This window comes from Athene noctua, chromosome 14, assembly GCF_965140245.1.
Source record: "Athene noctua chromosome 14, bAthNoc1.hap1.1, whole genome shotgun sequence".
Taxonomy (NCBI): Eukaryota; Metazoa; Chordata; class Aves; order Strigiformes; family Strigidae; genus Athene; species Athene noctua.
The window spans coordinates 12,380,610-12,401,453 of record NC_134050.1 but is presented as its reverse complement, the minus strand read 5'-3'; the positions used below and the strand labels follow the sequence as shown (position 1 = coordinate 12,401,453).

Here is a 20,844-nt window from a genome sequence, read left to right as displayed (position 1 = left end):
ACCTCGCTGGGGTGGTGGGGGGCACCAGGGAGGTGCTGCCAGCCCTGGGGGGTTCCCTCCCCCCCAACTTGTCCCCGCTGCCGGGGCTTGGTGCCAGCATCCCCCTGTGAGAGATGAGGCCGCCGCAGCCCAGCACCACAAAGCCTTTACTGCTGGGGGACGAAAGGTGGGGGGGTGTCGTGGCTGGGGGGCCATGGGGGACCCCCATTCAGCGCTTCTTGGTCTTCACCAGCCCCTTGGCCACCAGGCAGCGGTACAGCTCCTGCAGGTACGTGTAGACACACTTGGCGTCCGGCACTGGCAGCCGCACCATGTCCTCCACCTCCAGCAGCGGGGCGCAGCCCGCCCGCTCCCTGCGGGGACACCAATGTCACCCGGTGCCCTCCGCCCGCGGGGGGGGTTCGGGGGGGGGACCGGGGGCGCTCTCACTCGGCGGTGGCAAAGGCCAGGGCGAAGTTGTGCCGGCGGGCGCTGGGCTCCAGGCTGCCATAGTCGAAGGCGTCGGGGAAGAAGCTGTGGAGGAGGGCGCAGAAGGCCAGGCCGCTGCCCCAGCTCCCCGAGAAGTTCTGCACCTCCACGTGCTGCCACGGGGGGGGGGGGGGGGTGTCAGGACACCCCACAGACACCCCCTGGACGCCCCACGGAGCGTGTTCCCCCCGCGGTGCTCACCTGGTAGCCGCGGGTCCTGGAGCGGCACCACTCCAGCAGCATGGCCTTCACCGCGGCCGTGCCCCCCGACCGCTTCAGGTGCGGGGCTGGCCCCGTGGCTGCCCTGGGGGGGACGCCGGGTGCCATGGGGCTCCCCACACCCCCCTGGCACCTGCCTCACACGGGGCTCCCCCTCGGCCCAACCCTCCCGGTGACTCCCCATTGACCACAGTCTGCCCCCAGGGGACCCCCATTGATGAGTGTCCTTGACCCCCCACCAGTGCCCCCCATTGCCCTGTGTCCCCTCCAACACCCCCACTCCCCCATGGCCCCTCCATTCTCCTTATTTCCTCATGCCCCCCCCCCCCAAACCCCCACTGCCCTGTGCCCTCCAATACCCCCACTCCCCCATGGCCCCCCCAGTCACCCCCTACCCCCCATTTTCCCACAGCCTCCCCCACTGCCCTGTGCCCCCCAACACCCCCACTGCCCCATGGCCACCCCAGTCCTCCCATTCTCCTCATTTCCCCATGCCCCCCAGAATCCCCACTGCCCTGTGTCCCCCTGCCATACCCCCACTATCCCGTAGCCCCCCAGGGACCCCACCCCCCATTTCCCAAAGCCCCCCCCATTGTCCTGTGCCCCCCCAATCCCCCCACCACCCCATGCTCCCTGTGCCCCCCAGCCCCCCAGTGCCCCCTGGCCCCTCTCACCCTCCAAACTTCTCCAGGATGGCACTGCGCCCCTGCGCCCGGGCACTCGCCCGCGGCCGCCCCCCGGCCCCCTCCGGCCTCGGCCTCCCGGGGGGCACCCGGCCCCGTGTCCCCCCCGCTGGCGCAGTCCTGTGGGCACACGGGTGGCCCCGTGGGTGGGGGTGAGGGCACTGCTGCGGGTGGGCCAGCCATGGTGAGCGGTCCCACAGGGCTGTGGGGTGCCCACCGTGGGACACCCGTGGGGCTGTGCCCCCCCACCTCCACTCACCTCTCGCTGCCCCCCAAGCCCTTGGTGGCACCTGCTGCAAGGGAGAGATGAGGGGTCAGTGACCCCACCCCGGGGTGGGGGCACCCCTGTCCCCTCCAGGCACCGGTGAGGTGCCAGATTGAGGGGGGGGGGGCATCCCTGTGGCACTGTCAGGGGTTGGAGATCCCCCCCCACGAGAAGGGGACATGGGGGGGACCCCAGGGGACTCTGGTGACACCACAGCACCCTGCCCAGAGCAGCCCTTACCTGTGGGGGATGTGGGGGACACTGGGGACACCACAGGGGACGTGGGGGACACAGGGGATGTGGGGGACACAGGGGACGTGGGGCTGGTGGCCCCTCCCAGGGACGAGCATGGGGGGAACTCAGGCCACAGCTCGTCCTCCTCGTCCTGCAGCCAGGTGGGGTCCTGCGGGGACAGTGGGGGTGGCACTGCCAGCATAGCCACTGTCACCCCAGTCCCCACACCTGCCACCCCCCCCCCCCAATGTCCCTGGCTGTGCCCCCCCACATCCCCTCTCACCTGCCGGCCCCGGGTGCTGCCTGCTGCTGCTGGCCCCGGCTCCTCCTGTGGCCCCCCCCCAGTGCCCCCCCCGTCTGCCTCTGCCCTGGCATCATCCCCGGTGTCCCCTGTGCCCCTTGTGTCACCTCCCATGTCCTCAGCAGCTCTGGCATCGCCCCCTGCGTCCCCTGCAGCCTCTCCTTTGGCATCCCCCGCCATCTCCCCCCCTGTGTCCCCTGCTCCCCTGGCATCACCCCCCCCATCCTCAGCTGCTTTATCATTGCCCCCCATGTCCTCTGCTCCTTTGGTGTTACCGCCCTCATTCTCAGACACCCCGGTGTCACCCCCCTCATCTTCAGCTGCCTTGAGGTCCCCCCCCTTGTCCCCTGCTCCCTTGGTGTCACACCCCTCATCCTCAGCTGCCTTGGGGTCCCCCCCCTTGTCCCCTGCTCCCTTGGTGTCAACCCCCCCATCCTCAGCCTCCCTGGTGTCCCCCCCCTTGTCCCCTGCTGTCCCCACCCCCTCGCTGTCACCCCCATCGCCCCTCACTGCCCGGGGGTCCCCCCCGCCGGGCTGAGCTGCCGCTTCCCCACTGTTCCCCGCCGCCCCTCCATCCCCCGGCCCCGCAGGGGGGTGAGGGGGGGTGCCGGGAGTGTCCGGGGTGGGGGTGTCAGTGTCTCCCTGGGTCTCCATGCTGCTGCGGTCACTGCTGCAGGGGCACAGGACTGTTACTGGAGTGCCCCCCCCCCAGCTTGCCCGTGTCCCTCATAGCCCCCCAGCCCGGCTACCCCCCACCCTGCCCCTGTTCCCATGCCCTTCCCCAGCCCTGGCACCCCCATTGCCCCTGCGCATTCCTGTACCCCCCCACACCCCCTCGCACCCCCCATTCTGTCTCTGAGCCGCCCGCCCCGCCATGCCCCCCTCCCGACCCCCCCCGACAGTCCCCTTCTCCCATACAGCCCCCCCACACCTCCTCCCGACCCCCAATGTCCACCTCCGCCGCCCCGTGTCCCCTCCCGGCCCACCAAACCCCCACCCCCAAACCCCCATTCCCCTTCCCCACACCCCTATATCCCCTCCATGGCCCCCAAACCCACCCCCCACCCTCCTATTCCCCTCCCAACCCCGCCGCGCCCCCTATATCCCCTCCCGGCCCCCCAAATCCCCCCCCCCTCTATTCCCCTTCCCCAAGCCCCGTGTCCCCCCCCCCCCAGCCCCCCACCCCCCCCTCACCCCTCTTCCCCCCTCGGCCCCCCTGCCCCCTCTCCCCATACCCTCCCGCTCCCGCCGCCCCGGTCGCGCTCCCCGGCCCCGCCCCCCGGGGCTATTTTTACCCGGCGGGGGCAGGTGCCGCCTTCACTCACCGCCCACCCGCGGGGCGCGGGGCACGCGTGGGGGGGGACACACATACGTGGGGACGGGGCGGGGTGGACACACGGACACCCCCGTCCGGGCACCGGGGACACCCCAAAGGAGCCCGCGGGGGGACACGGGGGGGTCAGGGGTACCCGGACAGGGACGGGGGGACTGGGGGCACACGGGGGGACACGGGCACGTGGGAGGACATCGGGGGTCCCTGGCACGGGGGGGACACGGGGGGGACACGGGGGACACGGGCTCGCGTGGGGACAGCGGGCACACAGCGGGGTCACGGAGGGGTCGCGGGGCACCCCGGGGGTGTTACCCAGTTCCGGGCCCGCCCCCCCGTAGCGGTGACCCCGCCCTCCAGCCACGCCCCCTCCCGCGGTGCCCTATCAGCGTGGGGGACGCTCCCCTCTTCCCCCACCCTCCTGGTTTCTATTGGCTGAAGCCGGCGGCGGGGCGGGGCGCTCCTGCGCGTGGGCGGAAGCACGGCGCCCACGTGCTTCCTGCCCGGAGCCGCCGAGGGGTCCCGGGCCGAGCCCAGCCGAGCCGGGCCGGGCGGAGCCGAGCCCAGCCGAGCCCAGCCGAGCTCAGCCGAGCCGGGCCCGGCCGCCATGGACCCACTGCGGGCCCAGCAGCTGGCGGCCGAGCTGGAGGTTGACATGATGGCCGACATGTACAACCGGTGCGCCCGGCCGGGGGCGGGGGGGGGGAGCGGCACTGGGGGATGGGGCACTGGGGGTACTGGGGGGTCTGGGGAGGTGCTTGGACCTGGGGGTGCTGGGGCGACGCTGGGGCGTTGGACTGAGATGCTGGGGGGGCGGTGGTGGTGCGCGGGTGTGTGGGGGGGTACTGGGGGGGCGGTGGGGGTTCTGGGTACACTGGGAGCGCCCGGGTGTGTTGGGGAGTGCCTGTGGAATGGGAGGGGGGTAGCACTGGGGGCTGCAAGAGGCACTGGGGGGTGCTCCGGGGGGACGCTGTGGGGTGTCAGAGGCACTGCGGGACCCTGCGGGTGGAGGGGTGTTGAGGGGAGTGCTGGGGATGCCTGGGGAGCTGGGGGGCACTGAGGATGGGGAACCGGGGGGGTTCTGGGGGTGCCTGAGGTGCCTGAGGATGGCGGTGACCTCGAGGGGGGAGGGTTGGAGGTGTTGGGGTGCTGGGGGGTGCCCGGGGCTGATGGTGCTGTGCAGGATGACGCAGGCGTGCCACCGAAAGTGCGTCCCCCCCCACTACAAGGACGCGGAGCTGTCGAAGGGGGAGAGTGTGTGCCTGGACCGTTGCGTGGCCAAGTACCTGGAGGTCCACGAGAGGATGGGCAAGAAGCTGACGGAGCTGTCGCTGCAGGACGAGGAGCTCCTCAAGCGCATGCAGCAGGGCACGGGCACTGCCTGAGCCCCCCCAGCCCCCCACTCCCCCTCACCCCAATAAACTGGAGTCTTTGGGACAGCTGGTTTCCTTCTCTCTCCCCCCCAAGCCACCCTGTGGTGACGTATTGGGGTACACACCGGCGGATGCTGCTGGGGAGCCCCCCCCTTGCTGTCCCAAGCCACCACGTGCTGTGTCCCTGAGGGGGGCACCCCTGGCCCAGCCCACGTAATCCTTGGATTAGGCAGAGCTGGGTTGAGCCCCTTGTAATCCCCTGCAGGGTGGGGATGGGGCCTTGCCCCTCCCTGTCTGCCAGCCGGGGGTGGGGGGACACATCCTGGAGACACCTCGCAGAGGGACACAGCCCTGGAGCAGCCAGAGAGGGACAGACACGCAGGGACACCCCGAGACACCCTGTCCTGGTCAGGGACACCCGGACAGGGACACCCATACAGGGACAGGCGAGGAGGAGCTGCTGGGGACAGATCCCCAAGCAGAAATAGCCCAGAGACACCCACACCTGGACGAAGACCACGCGGGGACATCCAGAGACACCTGGTGAGGGACAGCTGGGACACGCACACCCAGAGGGACAGTTGGAGAGGGCCACGGACACCCACACAGGGACACCCAGGCAGCTACACCACCAGAGACACCCTGCAGGGACACCCTGACCCTGGGTGAAGGACACTGCAGAGGAACACTCCCCCACGGGGTGACCCCCCCAGAGGGACCCTGGCCACGGGTGGGCAGTGTCCGTGTGTCTGTCCGTCCATCCGCAGCCCGCGCACTGTCTGTGCGTCGGCGCCTGCTGGGAAGTGGGTCAGGCTGTGCGGGGTGCGGGTGACAGCGCGGCTCCCGTTACACCCGCGGCCGCCTGCGGTGCCGGCACCCCGCGAAGGGTGTTGTGTCACCGGGTTCTGCACGGCGGCGGGTGCTTGTGCGTGCACGCCCTGCGGCTCAGGGTGCAGCGCCGCATTGGGGGAGGGTGGGGTGGTCTGTCCATCCCCCAGTCCGTCTGTCCGTCCGTCCCCGCAGCGAGCTCTACACGCCTCGCTGCCCTCCAGCCGCCCGGGCGCGGCGGCGGTGCCATCAATATTTCAGCAGGAGCAGGCGGTGACCTGGAAAGGCAGCGGCCCCCAACCTTGCCCTGCTCCCCGCCCCCCCCGCAGCAGCCAGGCCCCGCTCTCCCAAAATAAGACCATTTTTAATAAATAATTTCCCACCTTTTGGTTCCTGTTGGGGGTTTTTCCTGCTCAGGATGGGGGGGACCCCCTGAATCCTGTGGCCATCCCCCAGCTGTCCCCCCCCACAGTCCTAGGGGCCCCCCCCTGGGGAGAAGGGGGACACAGGCACCCCGCAGAGCTGGGACCCCCCCGGGTGTGCTGGGGGGGGGGGCCTCAGAGCCGGGGCAGGAGCAGACCCAGGAGGGGCAGGAGGACGTGGGGCTGGCAGGGGGCGGCGGCAGCCATGGGGGCACAGGGTGCCTGGGGGCAACGGGCATCCCCAGGAGGGCCGCGGGAGTCACGGGAAGGGGGGGGCGGCCGGGGCTGGGGCCCCCGCAGATCGTGGGGGGGCAGGCCGTCGCGGTAGAAGGCGGAGGGCGGCGCAGCCGGGAGGGTGCCGGGGCGACCCAGCGCCCGCCCGGGGGTGCCCATCACCGCCACCCCACCCCCGCCACCGCCATCTTCCTCCTCCCCCTCCTCCTCATCCTCCTCCTCGTCCTCCTCCTCCTCGGGGCAGGCGTCGAAGTCACGGGGGCGGAGGTGGCGCAGGTCGGTGCCGCGGCGGTGCGGGGGGCTGGCGCAGGGGACGGGGGAGCTGGAGACGCGGGTGCGCCGGAACCAGGCCCAGAGCGGGCGGGCGCGGCAGTCGCAGGCCCAGGGGTTGGCGTTGAGGCGCAGGAACTGGAGGGCGGGTAGGGCGGCCAGCGGGTCCCCGGGCAGCGCGGCCAGGCTGTTGTTGAACAGGTAGAGGATGGTGAGGCGGGCCAGGCCCCGGAAGGCGCGGCGGTGGATGGCGACCAGGCGGTTGGCGTGCAGCAGCAGGCGGTCCAGGCTGGGCAACCCTCGGAAGACGCCCTCCGACAGCGCCCGCACCCGGTTCCCGTGTAGAAAGAGGTGGCTCAGGTTGGCCAGGTCGGCAAAGAGGTCGTCCTGTGATGGGGAGAGAGGGAGGGTGGGTGTGGGGCATGCAGCCCCGCCAGGGAGCCCCCAGCCCTGCCCCAACTCCCTGCCCACGGGTGTCACCCACCACCCTGCCCCGTGTCCCTACCCCATCACCCCACTCTTTGCCCCGTGCAGATCACCAGGACCCCACGTCCTTGCCCTGCATGACACTGCCCCACGCCTATCACCCTGTCCCGCGTCCCTGCACCTCGTCCCCACGCCCCGGCTTCACCAGCGTCACCCATCACAGAGCCCAGATGGTCCCATGTCCGTGCCCCGGAGGCCTCCCCCACAGCCCCGCTTCGCACGCCTTCCCCATGGGCACCTCCCCACCCCCTCCCTGCCCCCCTGGGCACCCCACGGCCGAGCCAGGGCGGCCCCGGGGCTGTGGCGGACCTGGAGGTAGAGCAGCCCGTTCTCCTGCAGGTAGAGGTACTGGAGGCTGTGGAGGCCGCGGAAGATGCCGCTGGGCAGGCTGGCCAGCCGGCACCGGTAGAGGTGCAAGGCCTGGAGGCGCCGGAGGCCGTGGAAGGTGTCGGGGGCCAGGACGCGGAGGTGGGGGTTGTCACCCAGGTCGAGCTCCTCCAGGGCGGGCAGGTGTCGGAAGGTGCCCGGCTGGATGGAGGAGATGTTGTTGGAGTAGAGCCAGAGGGTGACGGTGCTGGGCCCGAAGGTGCCCGCCCGCAGCGCCCCGATGACGTTGTTCTGCAGGAAGAGGCGGCGGGCGCCAGGCGGGAGCCCCGCGGGCACCGAGGAGAAGTTGTTGGCCTGGCAGCTGACGGTGGGCGGCGAGACGTAGCAGGTGCAGAGCGCGGGGCAGGCGGGCGCCCCGCCGGGCACCCACGCCAGCGCCGCCAGCAGCAGGGCCGCCAGGCGCCCGCCTGCGGGCACAGCGGGGCGTCAGCGTGGGGCATCGCCCGGGGCGCTGCCCCCGCACGGCCCCGTGCGCCCACCGCCCCGGGAGGGCCCTCCCCGTCAGCCCCCCACCCCTGCCCGCAGCACAGGGCGCCCTGGGAATTGCACCCCAAGGGCTGTGACCACCCACCGGGTCATGGCCCCCCAGGAGAACCTCAAGGCCATGACCACCCAGAGGGCCGTGGTGCCCCAGGAACTCCCCCAAAGCCTTGACCACCCACGTGGCCATGACCCCCGAGAAGCCCCCCAAGGGCCATGATCACCCCATAGGGCCATGGCCCCACAGGAGAACCCCAAGGCCATGACCACCCAATAGGGTTGGATGCTCCTAGGAGTCCCCCCAAGGGCCATGAGCACCCCATAGCGCCACAGTCCCCCAGGAGAACCCCAAGACCACAATCACCCCATCGGGCTGGACACCGCCAGGAGAACCCCAAGGCCGTGGACCCCAAGAACCGCCCAAGAGCCATGACCACCCCATGGGGCCATGGTGCTCCAAGAACTTCCCCAAAGACATGACTGCTCCATGGGGTTGGACACCCCCAGGAGCCCCCCAAGGGCCATGATCACCCCATAAAGCCATGGTCCCCCAGGAGAGCCCCAAGGCCATGATCACCCCATAAAGTCATGGTCCCCCAGGAGAGCCCCAAGGCCATGATCACCCCATAGGGCCATGGTGGTCCAAGAACCCCCTCAAGGCCATGAACACCCTATAGTTGGGCACCCCCAGGAGCCCCCCAAGGGCCATGACCACCACATAGGGCCACGGTCCCCCAGGAGACCCCCAAGGCCATGATCACCCCATGGGGCTGGACATGTCCAGGAGCCCCCCAGGCCCCCATTGCCCCCCAGAGCCGTGCTCCCCAAAGCCCCCCCGGGGGCCCCACTGTCCCACAGGACCCAGCCCACCCCACAGCGCTGGGCCCCCCCCCGCACCGACTGACCCCACTGGGGGCCGTTCCCCTGGGACCCCACTCCATATGGCCATGCGCCGCCGGGACACCCCCCCCCACCCCACTGCGGGGGGGGTCCATACCCCCCACCCCCCCCACCCCCCCGGCAACGGGGCGGTGCCACGTGCGCGCGTGCCGCGGCCACGTGCGGGGCGGGGCGCGCGTGGGCGCGGGCTGACGCTCGCGCCGGTGACACGCGCCGCCGCCGCCGCCGCTCCGGGTGTTCAGCGCCGCTCCCCCCCCCCCCCCCCCCCCCGTGACCATCCCCCCCCCCCCCCCCCTCCTCCTCCTGCAACCCGAGAGCCTCATCCATAATTCAGCCCGGCGGCCTGGCCCCACGCCCGGGGATGCGTGGATGCGCCCAGCGCCGGTACCGGGGGAGGGGAGGGGAGGGGGCGCGGTGGCGCGCCCCCCCCCCCCCCCCGGTGCGCACCGGGAATGGGGGGGGACACACGACACACCCCCACCCACCCACGGAGGCGTCCGGCGCAGCTGCTCAGCGCCGCCCCCCTCCCCCGGCGCCCCGTGCCGGCGTGCGCCCCCCACCCGCGTCCCATCTGTCACTCCCCCTCGCCGCGGGCTGACTCAGTTGGGAGCTGAAGTCACCGGTTCCCGGGCACCGTTTTTTCCCCCCGCCCCGTACACCCCCCCCCCCCCCCCCCGCCCCCCGCCCCTTCTCCTCCCCCCGCCCAGGTCCCGGTCCGGAACCGGCGCGACGCCCCCCATGGAGCCCGCGGCTCCCACCCGGGCCCCCTCTGCACCGGGCGTGCACCGGGTGTGGCGTGGGGCACCCCCACTCCGGGCTGGGGGTCCTGGGGTGGCAGCGGGTACCCCGCGAGTCGCGGGGTACCCCCACGCCGGGCGATGCACCCCGGTGCTGCACAGGGTGTGTCGTGGGCCACCCCCCCCCCACGGGCTGGGCACCCCGGGCTCCCCGTGAGGCGCGGGGCACCCCCACGCCGGGGCTGTGAGTCCTGGAGCTGCACCGGGCACCCCGCGGGACGCGGGGCACCCCCACGCCGGGCTGGGCTGGCACCGGGCACCTCCTGGGTCCCGGGGCACCCCCACGCCGGGCTGGGCACCCCGGAGCTGCCCCGAACACCCCACGGGTGGCGGGGGGCGCGCCCTGGGGTGCCCCGGAGCTGCTCCCGCACGCCGGACTGCGGGGCGGGGGGGGCACCACGCACCCCGGGGCACCCACACCACGCGCTGCCGCGGGCACCTCAAGCCGGGACCGGGTTCCCCCCAACACACCGCCCTAGGGGACCACCCGTGGGCCCCCCCGCCCGTCCCCACGCCTACCTTGGGGCAGGTCCCGAGCCGTGGGGTGCCGCATGGCGGGGCGGCCGCTCAGGCGCTGCCCGCTGCCCCGGGGCTCATGGCCGGTGCCGGGGGGGCTGCTCGCCCCCTTCACCCCCGCCGCGCCGCCCGGAGCAGCCGCCGCCGCCGCCGCCCCGGGGCATGGCACGGGTGGGCTGCGGGCACGGGTGGGCTCGGCACGGCTCTGCCCGCGGCTCCGGTGGGGCTGAGCCCTGCCCCGCGCCGCGCCTTATCCCGGGGCGGCCGCGCTCCGCCCCCCGCCGCCGGCCCCGCCGCTTAACCCTTCCCGGGCCGGCCCGCCCCGCCCCACGCGGGAGGGGGGTCCACGGGAGACCCCCGGCGGGGAGAGGGGGGCGCGCCGCGGCACCCACGGCGGGGGAACCCGCGCTGGGGAACGCGGGGCTGGGCGGTGGGCGGCCCCACTGGGGACGCGGGGCTCGCGTGGAGGGGGGAGGGAGAGCGGGGCGCGGCAGGGGGTGTCTCTCCCTCCTGCCCACGGGCCGTGGTCCCCGCGTGGACTGTGCCCACGGGTGTTAGCCCGGAGCGCCGGGGAGCGCCGGGAGGGCGCTGGGCGGGGGGGAGGCGGTGCCCGCTCCACTCCCACGCGGGACCGCGGCGCTGTCCGCGGTGCCGCCGCTGTCCTTGGTGCCGATCGCGCCTCTCCCACCCGGGACAGCGTGTGTCCCCCCTTCCTCCCGCGTGGGGCCGCTGGGTGTGGGCGCCTTGCAGCGGACCCCCACGCCGGTGCCCACGTGGGGTGGGGGCTGGGGGGGGGGCACGCGTGGCCGCGCCAGGCTGCGGCGGCACAAGCTGGCACCGGCGGCGTGTTTGCGGCGCCGTCTCCGGCGCGGCTCCCGGCGAGCGAAATACCACAAGCTGGCGCGGCAGGCGCGGCGGGCACCCGTGGGTGGGGGAGTGGGCGGCGCGGGGCTGACTCAGGGGGGGCCGCCATCCGCTCCCCTCCCCACCGGGGCCCCCCGCGTCCCCGGCACCACCACCCCGAGCACCTCCCGGAGTTGTCTGTGTGTGGGGAAGGGGGTGACCCTCACCCCGTGGGGGCTGCCGGGGGTCCTGGCGGGACGTACCCACCCGTGGGTGCCTGCGCTCACCCACCCTGCGGGGCCTGGGGATGGGAGATGGGCCCTGAGGCTGCCAGCCAGGCCCAGGTGGGCAGAGGGGAGTGGTGGGTGTCCGTGATGGGATGAGTGAAGAACAGACGGACAGATGGACAGGGGGAGAGATGTGCAGGTGGGGGCAGGAGGGCTGGCAGGACGTGGGGGCACGGCAGGTGACAGGCAGTGGTACAGACAGACAGCTGAACGGGGCCGGGGATGGATGGAGTTGTGGTTGGAGGGGGACAGACGGGCAGGTGACGGACAGATGGATGGGTGATGGACAGACGGGTGGATGGGTGACGGACAGATGGGTGAGTGACGGACAGACAGATGGGTGGCTGGCTGAGCAGATGAACGGCTGGCGGGAGGGGTGGGGACGGGTGGGGGCAGGACAGGTGGCTGCGAGCGCTGGCGGATGGACGGGTGGACAGATGGGGCAGCGAGAGGACAGACGGATGGACAGAGAAGCGGGCATGAGGTGGGCAGTCAAGGGGAGGGTGATGGGAGGTCCGGGGGGGTGCCCCAGGTAGGACAGAGGGCCAGGGGAACTGTGAGGTGGGTGCCAAGGCCAGGCAGGTGACAACACCCAGGGCAGGGACAGCAGCAGGCGAGAGTGGGCAGAGACGTGGGCAGAGTCTGGCAGGGCACCGGCAGGATGGCACACAGGGGGTGGCACAGGGGGGCCGGTGGCTGGCGGTGGCTGATAGCCAGGGACCTACCAGGCAGCAGGGTCTGGATGGGGCCTGGTGTGGCCCAGGGGTGGTCCATGGGTGACGCAAGTTGACCCAAGGATGACTCAAACTTGGCTCAAGAGTGGCCCAAGGTTGACCAAAGGCTGGCTCAAAGGTGGCCCAAGGGTGGCCCAAGACTGACAAAAGGGTGGTCCAACGTTGACCTAAAGGTGGCCCACGGATGGCCCAAAGTTGGGCGAAAGGTGGCCCAAGGGTGTCTCAAAAGTGTCCCAAAGGTGGCCCAAGGATTGTCCAAAGGTGACCCAAGGGTGGCCCAAAGTTGACACAAAGGTGTCTGACTGACCAAAGGGTGGTCCAAGGTTGGCCCAAAGGTGGCCCAGGGGTGACTCAAGCTTGGCCCAAGAGCGACCCAAAAGTGGCCCAAAGGCGACCTAAGGTTGGCACAAGGGTGACCCAAGGATGACTCACACTTAACCCAAGACTGACCAAAGGTGGCCCAAGGGTGACCCAAAGGTGGCCCAAGGGTGGCGGAGGGGTGGCCCCAGCTGAAGAACATCTCCGGGGCAGCAGGTAAGAAGGTGGCGACCCAGAGGTGGCACAGGGGGAGGGCAGGGGGATGACCCGGGGGGGGCACACCCGAGGGCGGGCAGTGCCGCGGGGAGGGCTCAGCCGGGACAGCCCCTCCCGGGGCGGACCCACGGGGTGACCCCCCCGGGGCCGTTCCACCGGGGCCGCCTCCCGCGTCCCCCCAACGCCGTGTCCGGGGGGCGGGGCCGGGCCGGGCCCTCCGCTCCGCCCGCCGCCGCGGAGGGGGCGGGGAGCACCAGCGGCACCGGGAGCACCGGGAGCACCGAGAGCAGCGGGGGCAGCGGGGGCAGCGGGGGCAGCGGGCCGGGGAGCTGCGCCGGTCCCTCCCCGCCGCGCCGGGCCGCGGGATGCGGGTGAGCGGCGACCGGGGATGCGGCGGGAGGAGCCCGCGGGAGCGGAGGGGCCCGGATGGTCCCACCACCCCCCCCCCCGAGGGGCGCGGCGGGATGTGGGGCTGGGGGCTGAGGGGCTGGGGGCCGTGGGGCTGGAGAAAGGGGGGCCGTGGGGGCTCTGGGGCTGAGAATAGGGGGCCTTGGGCTCGGAGGCTGGGCGGGGGGGGGGGCTGTGGCACTGGGGGCCGTGATCCTGGGGGCTGTGTGGATGCAATGGGGGTGCTGGGGGGTGCGTGGCAGGCTGGGCCCTGCAGCTGCATCAGTCCCGGGGCTGTGGGTCAGGGATGAGCCGGAGGGGACTCCCTCCCCCCCAGCTTGTCCCCCTGCCACCATGTGCCCTACATCCTCCCTCCCCCCCATCCCGAGCACCCTGGGGCCCTGGTGTCCCCGCAGTGTGGGGCAGGCTCTGGGCGCTGTCACGGCTCTGCCCCACGGCTGCCCACCCCCAGGGGCACACGTGTGTGTGTGTGTCCCCCCACGTGCCCCCACCACACATGCACGGGCAAAGTCCCCACGGCTGGGGCAGCCGCTGCTGCCCACCTGCCCCACACCGCCGCCCCTTACCTCGCTCCATGGGGCGCTCTCACTGCCCCCCAGGGGCACCCCCCACCCCCCACGGGAGGACGATGGAGCGAAGGGAGGGGACCCGCGGGGGCACTCGCAGCCCAGCCCCAGAGCAGCCTCTGGAGAAGCCACACACTGGCGGGGGACCAGGCAGTCCCCACAGGACAGAACTGGCCTTTGTTACGATTAATTATTAAAGCCAACGAAGCTGGAGGAGCCGAAGGGAGGCCCGAGGGGAGCTCACCAGGGCGGGGGGGGGCTCACCAGGCTGGGACACGCCATTATGGCTTGGGGACACCAGTGTGGCCAGGGCTTGCTGGGCTCCATGGCCAGTGGCACCCACAGCTGGTGTCTCGGGGTGCCCCAGGCAGGGAGGGGGTGTCTCAGCAGACCCCTCTGCAGGGTGGCTAAAGCCGGCGCAGCCCCCCCGGGATCTGGCCCCCCCGGCCCCCGTGCAGGTTAATCTTTAGCCGCGCGGCTGTAATGAGGCCTCATTAAAGGCCATTACACCGGGGACAGGGACAGGCTGTGGGACGGGGACACGGGGACAAGGAGACGCGGTGACGGGGGGCTCAGTGCGGGGGGCACGGAGCGACGGCGGGTGAGTGGGGCAGGGGGAGGTGGGGGACGTGGCCTCGAGGCCTCTGGCACCCGGCCACGGGTCACAACGGTGACACCGAGGGGTGGGAGGTCCCGGCCACATGGGCTGGAGGTTGACAGGGACAAAGGGGGTGCTCGGGTGTTCCTGGGTGTGATAGCTCCCCAGGAGGGTGACAGGCCCCGGCAGGGTGATGGTGTCCCCAGCGGGGTCCCCAGGGGACATGTCATGGTCCCCAGCAGCACACCAGGGTCCCTGGGCGTATAATGGAGTCCCGGGGGGGGGGGTGGGGGGCAGTGTGCAAGGTCCCAAAGATGTGATGGTGTCCCCAAGAGCCATACCGGGGCCTCCAGGGGACATAAAACTGTCCCCAAGGTGTGCGCTGGGGCTCGGGGGGTGTGTCACTGTCCCTAGGGAGTGTGTTGGCATGCCCAGCCACGTGCCAATGTCCCCAGGGGCTGTGCCAGGTCCCCAAGGGACATGCCAGTGTCCTCAGGGGACGTGCCAGGTTCCCAAGGAGTGTGCCAGGGGCCCCAGGCAGGCTCTGCCAGTTTCCCAGCGGCTGTGCCAGGCCCCGGGGGGGTGCTGGTGTCTCCGAGGGGGTGCTGGTGTCTCCGAGGGGGTGCTGGTGTCCCCCGGACCCATAGCAGGGTGCACTGGCAGCATGCCATTGTCCCCAGGGCTGTGCCAGGGACGGCTGGCGCACACAGATAAGGGGGACGCGGGGGGGTCCCGGCGCAGTGCGGGGTGGGGGAGGACCGAGCCTCTATCAGGTTCCGGCAGCCCCGGGGGGGTCCGCGGATGCTCCCAGGAGATAGATCAGCGCGGGGGGCCGTGCGGGTGTGCGCCGTGCGGGTGTGCACCGTGCGGGTGTGCGCCGCTCACCCTGGGCACCCCGTGCCAGGGTCCAAACTCCGTGGCGGCGGCGGTGGCAACAGCGGGAGGGCCTGGTCTCGTGCAGGTGGGTGGGGGGACACCAGGGCGCAGCGGGGTGCCAGCGCCCGTGCCCGCGTGTGAGCACATGCACGTGTGTGTGTGTGTGTGCGTGTGTGTGAGCATGTTTGTGTGTGAGCGTGTGTGCATGTGTGTGAGCACATGTGTGTGTGTGAGCACGTGTGCACGTGTGTGAGCGTGTGTGCACGCATGTGAGCACATGTGCGTGTGTGTAAACACGTGTGTGCGGAGCCCCGGCTGCGAGCGGGGCCCTTGCCTTCACCCCAGTGTGTGCGTGGGGGGGGCCAAGGCCGAGGGGCCAAGCCAGGTCCACAGTGGCCTTTGCCCAGGTGGCCACCAGCACCCCCTGAGCCCCTTGCTCTGGGTGCCGGGGGGGTGTCACCAGGTGGTTGTTTGTCACCCCCCAGGCACGGCGGGGATGCCCCAGGCCGGTGACATGGCAGGGGGGGGCGCAGGGGTGGCCAAGCGCCTGGCGACCCTCCTCTCAGGGCTGCTGGAGTGCGGCGCCTTCTGCGGCATCATCTTTGGCTGGGCCTCCCTCGTCTTCGTCCTCAAGGACCTGGGCTACTTCGGGGACCTGTGCCAGCCCAGTGCCACCCCCGGCCCCAACATGACGGTGCTGCCCGGTAGGTCCCTGGCCACTGGCTGCTGCTGGCCACCAGCTCCTTCCCTGCAGTGGCGCCAGCCTTGCCTGGTGTCCCCACGTGCTCCTGTCCTGGGGTGCTGGTGACCAGAGGTGCCACATGTCCCTGTTGCCTGGTGCCCTGTGCTGCCCCAGGTTCCTGCTGTCCTCGTCCCTGGGTCACCCCTGTCCCTGTACCCTGTAGTGTCCTGTGTCCCCCCCCGTCCTGCTGCCCCAGATCCTGATTTTTCCCGTCCATGGTGGCATCATTGCCTGATGCTCTGTGGTGCCCCATGTCCCCACTGTCCCCATGCCCATATCCCTGCTGTCCTGATGCCCTGTGTCACCACAGGTCCCCACTGTCCCCACAGCCATGTCCCAACTGTCCCCATGCCCACATTCCTGCTGTCCTGTTGCTCTGTGGTGCCCCAAGTCCCCACTGTCCCCATGGCCATGTCCCAACTGTCCCCATGCTCATGCCCCTGCGGTGCCCCATGTCCCCACTGTCCCCATGCCCACATCCCCATAGGCCCACTGTCCCATGGCCACGTCCCCACTGTCCCCATGCCCACATCCCTGTGTCCCCATGTCCCCATGCCCATGTCCCCATGTTCCTGTGTCCCTGCTGACCCCATGGCTACGTCCCTGTGTCCCCACGGTGGCCGCAGACTGCAGCCAGCAGGATGAGCAGTTCTCCCTGGTCTTCACCATCGGGTCCTTCATGAACAACTTCATGACTTTCCCCATGGGCTTCATCTTCGACCGCTTCGGCACCACCGTCGCCCGCCTCATTGCCATGTGAGTGGGTGCGGGGGGGGGGGGGGCAGCGCTGGCGAGTGGGGCTGGGGCACTCATGGGTGCCTAGGGAGAGAGGGAAGGGCTCATTTTTGGGGTGCTGGGGATGTTTTTGAGAGTGGGGTGGTTATCAAGGCAGCCAGGCAGGGTGGGGCAGGCTGGGCCCTGCCTGCACGGAGGTGGAAGGGGGCTCTCACAGCAACTGGGGGGCAGCTGTGTCAGCCCAGGGCGCTGGGGGTCACAGCCTGTCCTGGCACCTGTTCCCCCATGCCCCCAAGTGTCCCCAGTGTGTCCCATGCCCCCCACAGCCCCGGGGGCCCCTGTTGCCCCAGCCTTGGGTCACCCCAGTGTCCCCCAGACACCCCATAACCAAAGGGGCCCCCCGTGGCCCTTGGCCCTGGGGCTGCCAGGTGGCGGTGGGGCACCAGTGAGATATTGGGGTGCTGAGTGCCGCTGCAACAGCAGTGCAGGGGCACAGGGGTGCCAGCTTCCCCCTAGGACCATGTCCCCACGTGTCACTGCTGTCCCCACCTCTCAGCTCCCTCTACACCGGCGGGACTCTGCTCGTCGCCTTCTCCACCCCAGGTGAGACACGGCCCCGGGGGGGGACCTGGTGGGGACCCCCCCTTGTCGCTGCTGACCCCCCTGTCCCCAGAGCTGGCGGTGCTGCTCTTCCCGGCCATGTCCATGCTGTCGGTGGGTGGCATCCTCCTCATCCTCACCAACATGCAGGTGAGTGTCCCCGGCACCCTGACCCCTGCCCGCTGGCCAGGGCACCCTGCGTGGTGCTGGGGGGGCTCTGATGGTGTGGGGGGGTGTCTCTCCGTGACAGGTGGGCAACCTCTTTGGGAAATACCGCTCCATCATCATCACCCTCTACAACGGGGCCTTTGACTCCTCGTCCGCCATCTTCCTCATCATCAAGGTGGGTGCAGGGCAGGGGTGACACGTGGTGGTGCTGGGGCTGGCGGTGCTGGGTGGCCCAGGGGCCTGTCTTCATCCCAGGCACCAGGAAGGGCGCTGGGGACAGATGGGTCACAGCTGGGGACAGAGATGGGTCACAGCAAGGACACAGTTGGGGACAAAACTGGGTCATGGCAGGGGACATACTTGGGGGCACATCTGGGGGGACAGCTGGGGTGACAGTTGGCTCACAGCAGAGACACAGTTGGGGACACAACTGGGGGACAGCAGGGAGAACAGTTGGGGACACAGTTGGATCACAGCAGGGACACAGCTGAGTCCCAGGTGGGGGACAGCCAGGGGACACAGCTGGGTCCCAGCAGCGCCACAGCCAGGCCACAGCCGAGGCCACGTGTGGGGACAGGGCCGTGTCCCCTGGCTGGGCAGTGGCGCGGGCGCCGTGGTGTCAGCCGTGGCTGTGCTGTTCCCAGGTGCTGTACGAGCACGGGCTGTCCCTGCGCTCCATGTTCCTCTTCCTGGCAGCCTGCAGCGCCTGGCACCTGCTGCGCACCCTCTTCCTCATGCCCCGCACCCGCATCCCCTACCCGCTGCCTCCCAGCTACGACTACGGGTAAGGAGGCCCTGCGCCCCGTGGGGGGGCCCGTCCTGGTGGCGGTGGCCACGGTGGGTCCCATCCCATGATGGGTGGGGGTCCTGTCCCATGGGTGGGTGGTTGGGGGTCCCATCCTGGAGTTGGGGTTTGCCATCTCATGGGTGGGGGTCCCATCCTGTGGTGGGGGGTCCTGTCCCACGCGTGGGTGATTGGGGGTCCCATCCTGTAGTTGGGGGTCCCATTCCGTGGTGGGGCATCCTATCCCATAGGTGGGTGATTGGGAGTCCCATCCCGTGGTGGGGGGTCCTGTCCCATGGGTGGGTGTTTGGGGGTCCTGCCCTGTGGTTAGGGGTCCCATCCCGTGGTTGGGGTTCCCGCCCCACGGGCGGGGTCGTGGGGTGACGCCGGGCGGTGCCGCAGGCTGCGCTGCCCGGGGCGGTCCCGGTCGTACCGGACCTACGAGGAGAAGCGGCCGCCGGGGGAGGCCGGGCCCGAGGAGACCCCGCTGGAGCCGAGCGCGCCCAGAGGTGCCAGGGCGGGGCTTTGTCCCGGGGGCGGGACTTTGTCCGGGGGCGGGGCTTGTGAGGGGCCAGTCTTGCATGCGGAGGGGGGTGGGCTCTCTAGGGGGCGTGGCTATTTTGGTGACTGGCATGTGAGCGTGGCCATGGAGGGGAGCTGTGGGAGGGAAGGCTGTGATGGGTGGGTGGGCGTGGTCAGACGGTGGGTGTGGTTATGCAGATAAAGGAGTGTGGCCGTGGGATGGGCGTGGTCACACGCGAACGGATACGGGATGTGGGTGTGGTTATGCAGATAAAGTATGCGTGGCTCTGTGGTGGGCGTGGCCGGGGCGCGGACTCGGCTTTGCAGGTGAAGAGGCGTGGCCACACGGGTGGGTGTGGGCGGGGCCTGCGAGGGCATGTCTCCAGCCTGACCCCGCCTCCCCCCGCAGGCGGCCCCGCCCCCCCCGCGGTGCCGTTCGGGGCCTGCGTGCGGTCGCGGCTCTTCGCCTGGCACGTGGCCTGGCTGTCCCTCATGCAGCTGCGACATTACCTCTTCATCGGCACCCTCAACCCCCTCCTGCACCACCTGGCCCACGGGGACGCCCGCCTGGGTACGGCACGGCCGCGGGGCGGGGGGGATGCACACACGCGGGCGGCGGGGACCCCCCGGCCCCGCCCTGACGCCGTCTCCCCGCAGTGAGCACCTACACCAACGCCTTCGCCTTCACCCAGCTCTGCGGGGTGCTCTGCGCCCCGTGGAACGGCCTCATCCTCGACCGGCACAAGCGCGGCAAGACCCCCCGCCCCGAGGGTACCCGGACACCCCGTCCCCTCCCCTCCCCACAACCCCCCCCCGCCCCAATCCCGCACCCTGGCTCCTGCGTGTCCCCGGGGAGCATCCGTGCTGCCGCCATCCCCCCGCCGTGCCCTCGCGGGGCTGGTGGCCGGGTGCCGCCGCTGCCCTGGGGACGGGGCACCGAGGGGTGCCCCCAGGCTGACCCCCCCATCCCCCGCTGCCTGCAGGATCCCTGGGGGCGCTGGCAGACCTGCGGGCCTGCGTGCTGTCGCTGGCGGTGACGGTGACGCAGTGCGTGCTGTTCTCGGTGTGTGCGGCCGTGCCGGTGCTGCCTGTCCAGTTCGTCACCTTCGCGCTCCAGGTGCTCAGCCGATCCTTCCTCTATGGGGGCAACGCCGCCTTCCTGGCCATCGCGTGAGTGGGGGGCACGGGGCGGGGGGGGCACCTGCCACTGTGATGGGGTCAGGGTGGCGGGGGGGGTCAGGGTGGCAGGGCTATAGCAGGGGTGTCAAGGGACAGGGTGGTGAGGTCAGGGGGGCAGCAGGGGATGGTGGCAAGGTCGGGGAGGGCCAGGGAGGGGATATCATGGTCCAGGGGGCTCAGGGGACAGGGTGGGGGTGTCAGGGGGTGGTGGCAGGTTCAGAGGGGTGTCAGGGGACAGGGTGGGGGTGTCAGGGTGGCAGCAGGGGATGGTGGCAAGGTCGGGGAGGGTCAGGGAGGGCGTGGGGGGGGTCAGGGGACAGGGAGGGGGTGGCAGGGTTTGGTGGCAAGGTTGGGGGTGGCAGGGACACGGTGGCAGGGTTGGGGGGGTCAGGGTGTCGGTGCTGGGGTGGGGGTGTCCGGGACAGGGTGGTGGTGGTCGCAGGGGTGACGCGGGAGTGTCGGGGCAGGTTCCCCCCGCAGCACTTCGGGAAGCTGTACGGGCTGGCCATGGCACTGTCGGCGCTGGTGGCCCTGCTGCAGTACCCCTGCGTCGCCCTGGTGCGGGGGCCGCTCCACGGGGACCCCTTCTATGTGAGTGTCCACCCCACGGACGCCCCACGGTGGGGTGGGGGCACTCCCCCCCCCCCCAACCCCCCTGGCTCTGCTCCCTGACACTCCTCGTCCCCCCTAGGTGAACGTGGGGCTCATCGCCGTGGTGCTGGTGGCCTTTGTCAGCCCTGTGGTGGTGGCCCGCGAGTGCCGGCGGCGAGCCAAGGAGCTGGGGGCCACTGGCACCCCCCTCGCAGTCCCCCCCAGCGCCGAGGCCCCCCCCGAGGTGCCCGACTGAGCCCCACGCCCAGCAGTGCCAGCCCAGTGCCCGCTGTGCCCCATTTTTCTGTTGGACTTGGGGGGGGGGTGCTGTGTGCGTGGGATGGGGTGTGTTTTGGGGGGTGGAATAAACGCTGGTGCTCCCTCTGCTCACTGAGCTGTTCCTTCCTGGCGCCCCCGGTCCCTGGGGCTTCTCCAGTGTCTGCTATGGGGTTGAGCACCACACTGCCTCCCCGGGCGGGGGAGC

General features: G+C 71.3%; 4 protein-coding genes across 4 annotated transcripts; 2 read left to right on the top strand and 2 right to left on the bottom strand.

Annotated features, from left to right (window-relative positions):
* Positions 1-125: 125 nt before the first annotated feature.
* On the bottom strand, positions 126-2,320 carry SMTNL1 (smoothelin like 1). The gene is made up of 7 exons (XM_074918453.1): positions 2,153-2,320; positions 1,876-2,038; positions 1,630-1,663; positions 1,362-1,490; positions 670-772; positions 430-581; positions 126-353 (listed from the first exon to the last, which is right to left on the bottom strand). Exons 1-7 carry the CDS (start codon positions 2,282-2,284, stop codon positions 209-211), a joined length of 858 nt encoding a protein of 285 aa, XP_074774554.1. The 5' UTR covers positions 2,285-2,320; the 3' UTR covers positions 126-208.
* A 1,646-nt stretch (positions 2,321-3,966) lies between these two features.
* Positions 3,967-4,937, top strand: TIMM10 (translocase of inner mitochondrial membrane 10). Its single transcript, XM_074918313.1, has 2 exons — positions 3,967-4,178; positions 4,684-4,937. The coding sequence occupies exons 1-2, from the start codon at positions 4,108-4,110 to the stop codon at positions 4,883-4,885; spliced, it is 273 nt and encodes a 90-aa protein (XP_074774414.1). The 5' UTR covers positions 3,967-4,107; the 3' UTR covers positions 4,886-4,937.
* Positions 4,938-6,085: 1,148 nt separating this feature from the next.
* On the bottom strand, positions 6,086-10,417 carry RTN4RL2 (reticulon 4 receptor like 2). Its single transcript, XM_074918178.1, has 3 exons — positions 10,197-10,417; positions 7,423-7,907; positions 6,086-7,014 (listed from the first exon to the last, which is right to left on the bottom strand). The coding sequence occupies exons 1-3, from the start codon at positions 10,228-10,230 to the stop codon at positions 6,259-6,261; spliced, it is 1,275 nt and encodes a 424-aa protein (XP_074774279.1). The 5' UTR covers positions 10,231-10,417; the 3' UTR covers positions 6,086-6,258.
* A 2,425-nt stretch (positions 10,418-12,842) lies between these two features.
* On the top strand, positions 12,843-20,744 carry SLC43A3 (solute carrier family 43 member 3). Its single transcript, XM_074918064.1, has 13 exons — positions 12,843-12,962; positions 15,525-15,743; positions 16,408-16,537; positions 17,073-17,119; positions 17,190-17,266; positions 17,367-17,459; positions 17,929-18,068; positions 18,471-18,577; positions 19,000-19,161; positions 19,248-19,361; positions 19,574-19,760; positions 20,237-20,360; positions 20,461-20,744. Exons 2-13 carry the CDS (start codon positions 15,536-15,538, stop codon positions 20,614-20,616), a joined length of 1,545 nt encoding a protein of 514 aa, XP_074774165.1. The 5' UTR covers positions 12,843-12,962; positions 15,525-15,535; the 3' UTR covers positions 20,617-20,744.
* Positions 20,745-20,844: the final 100 nt, after the last annotated feature.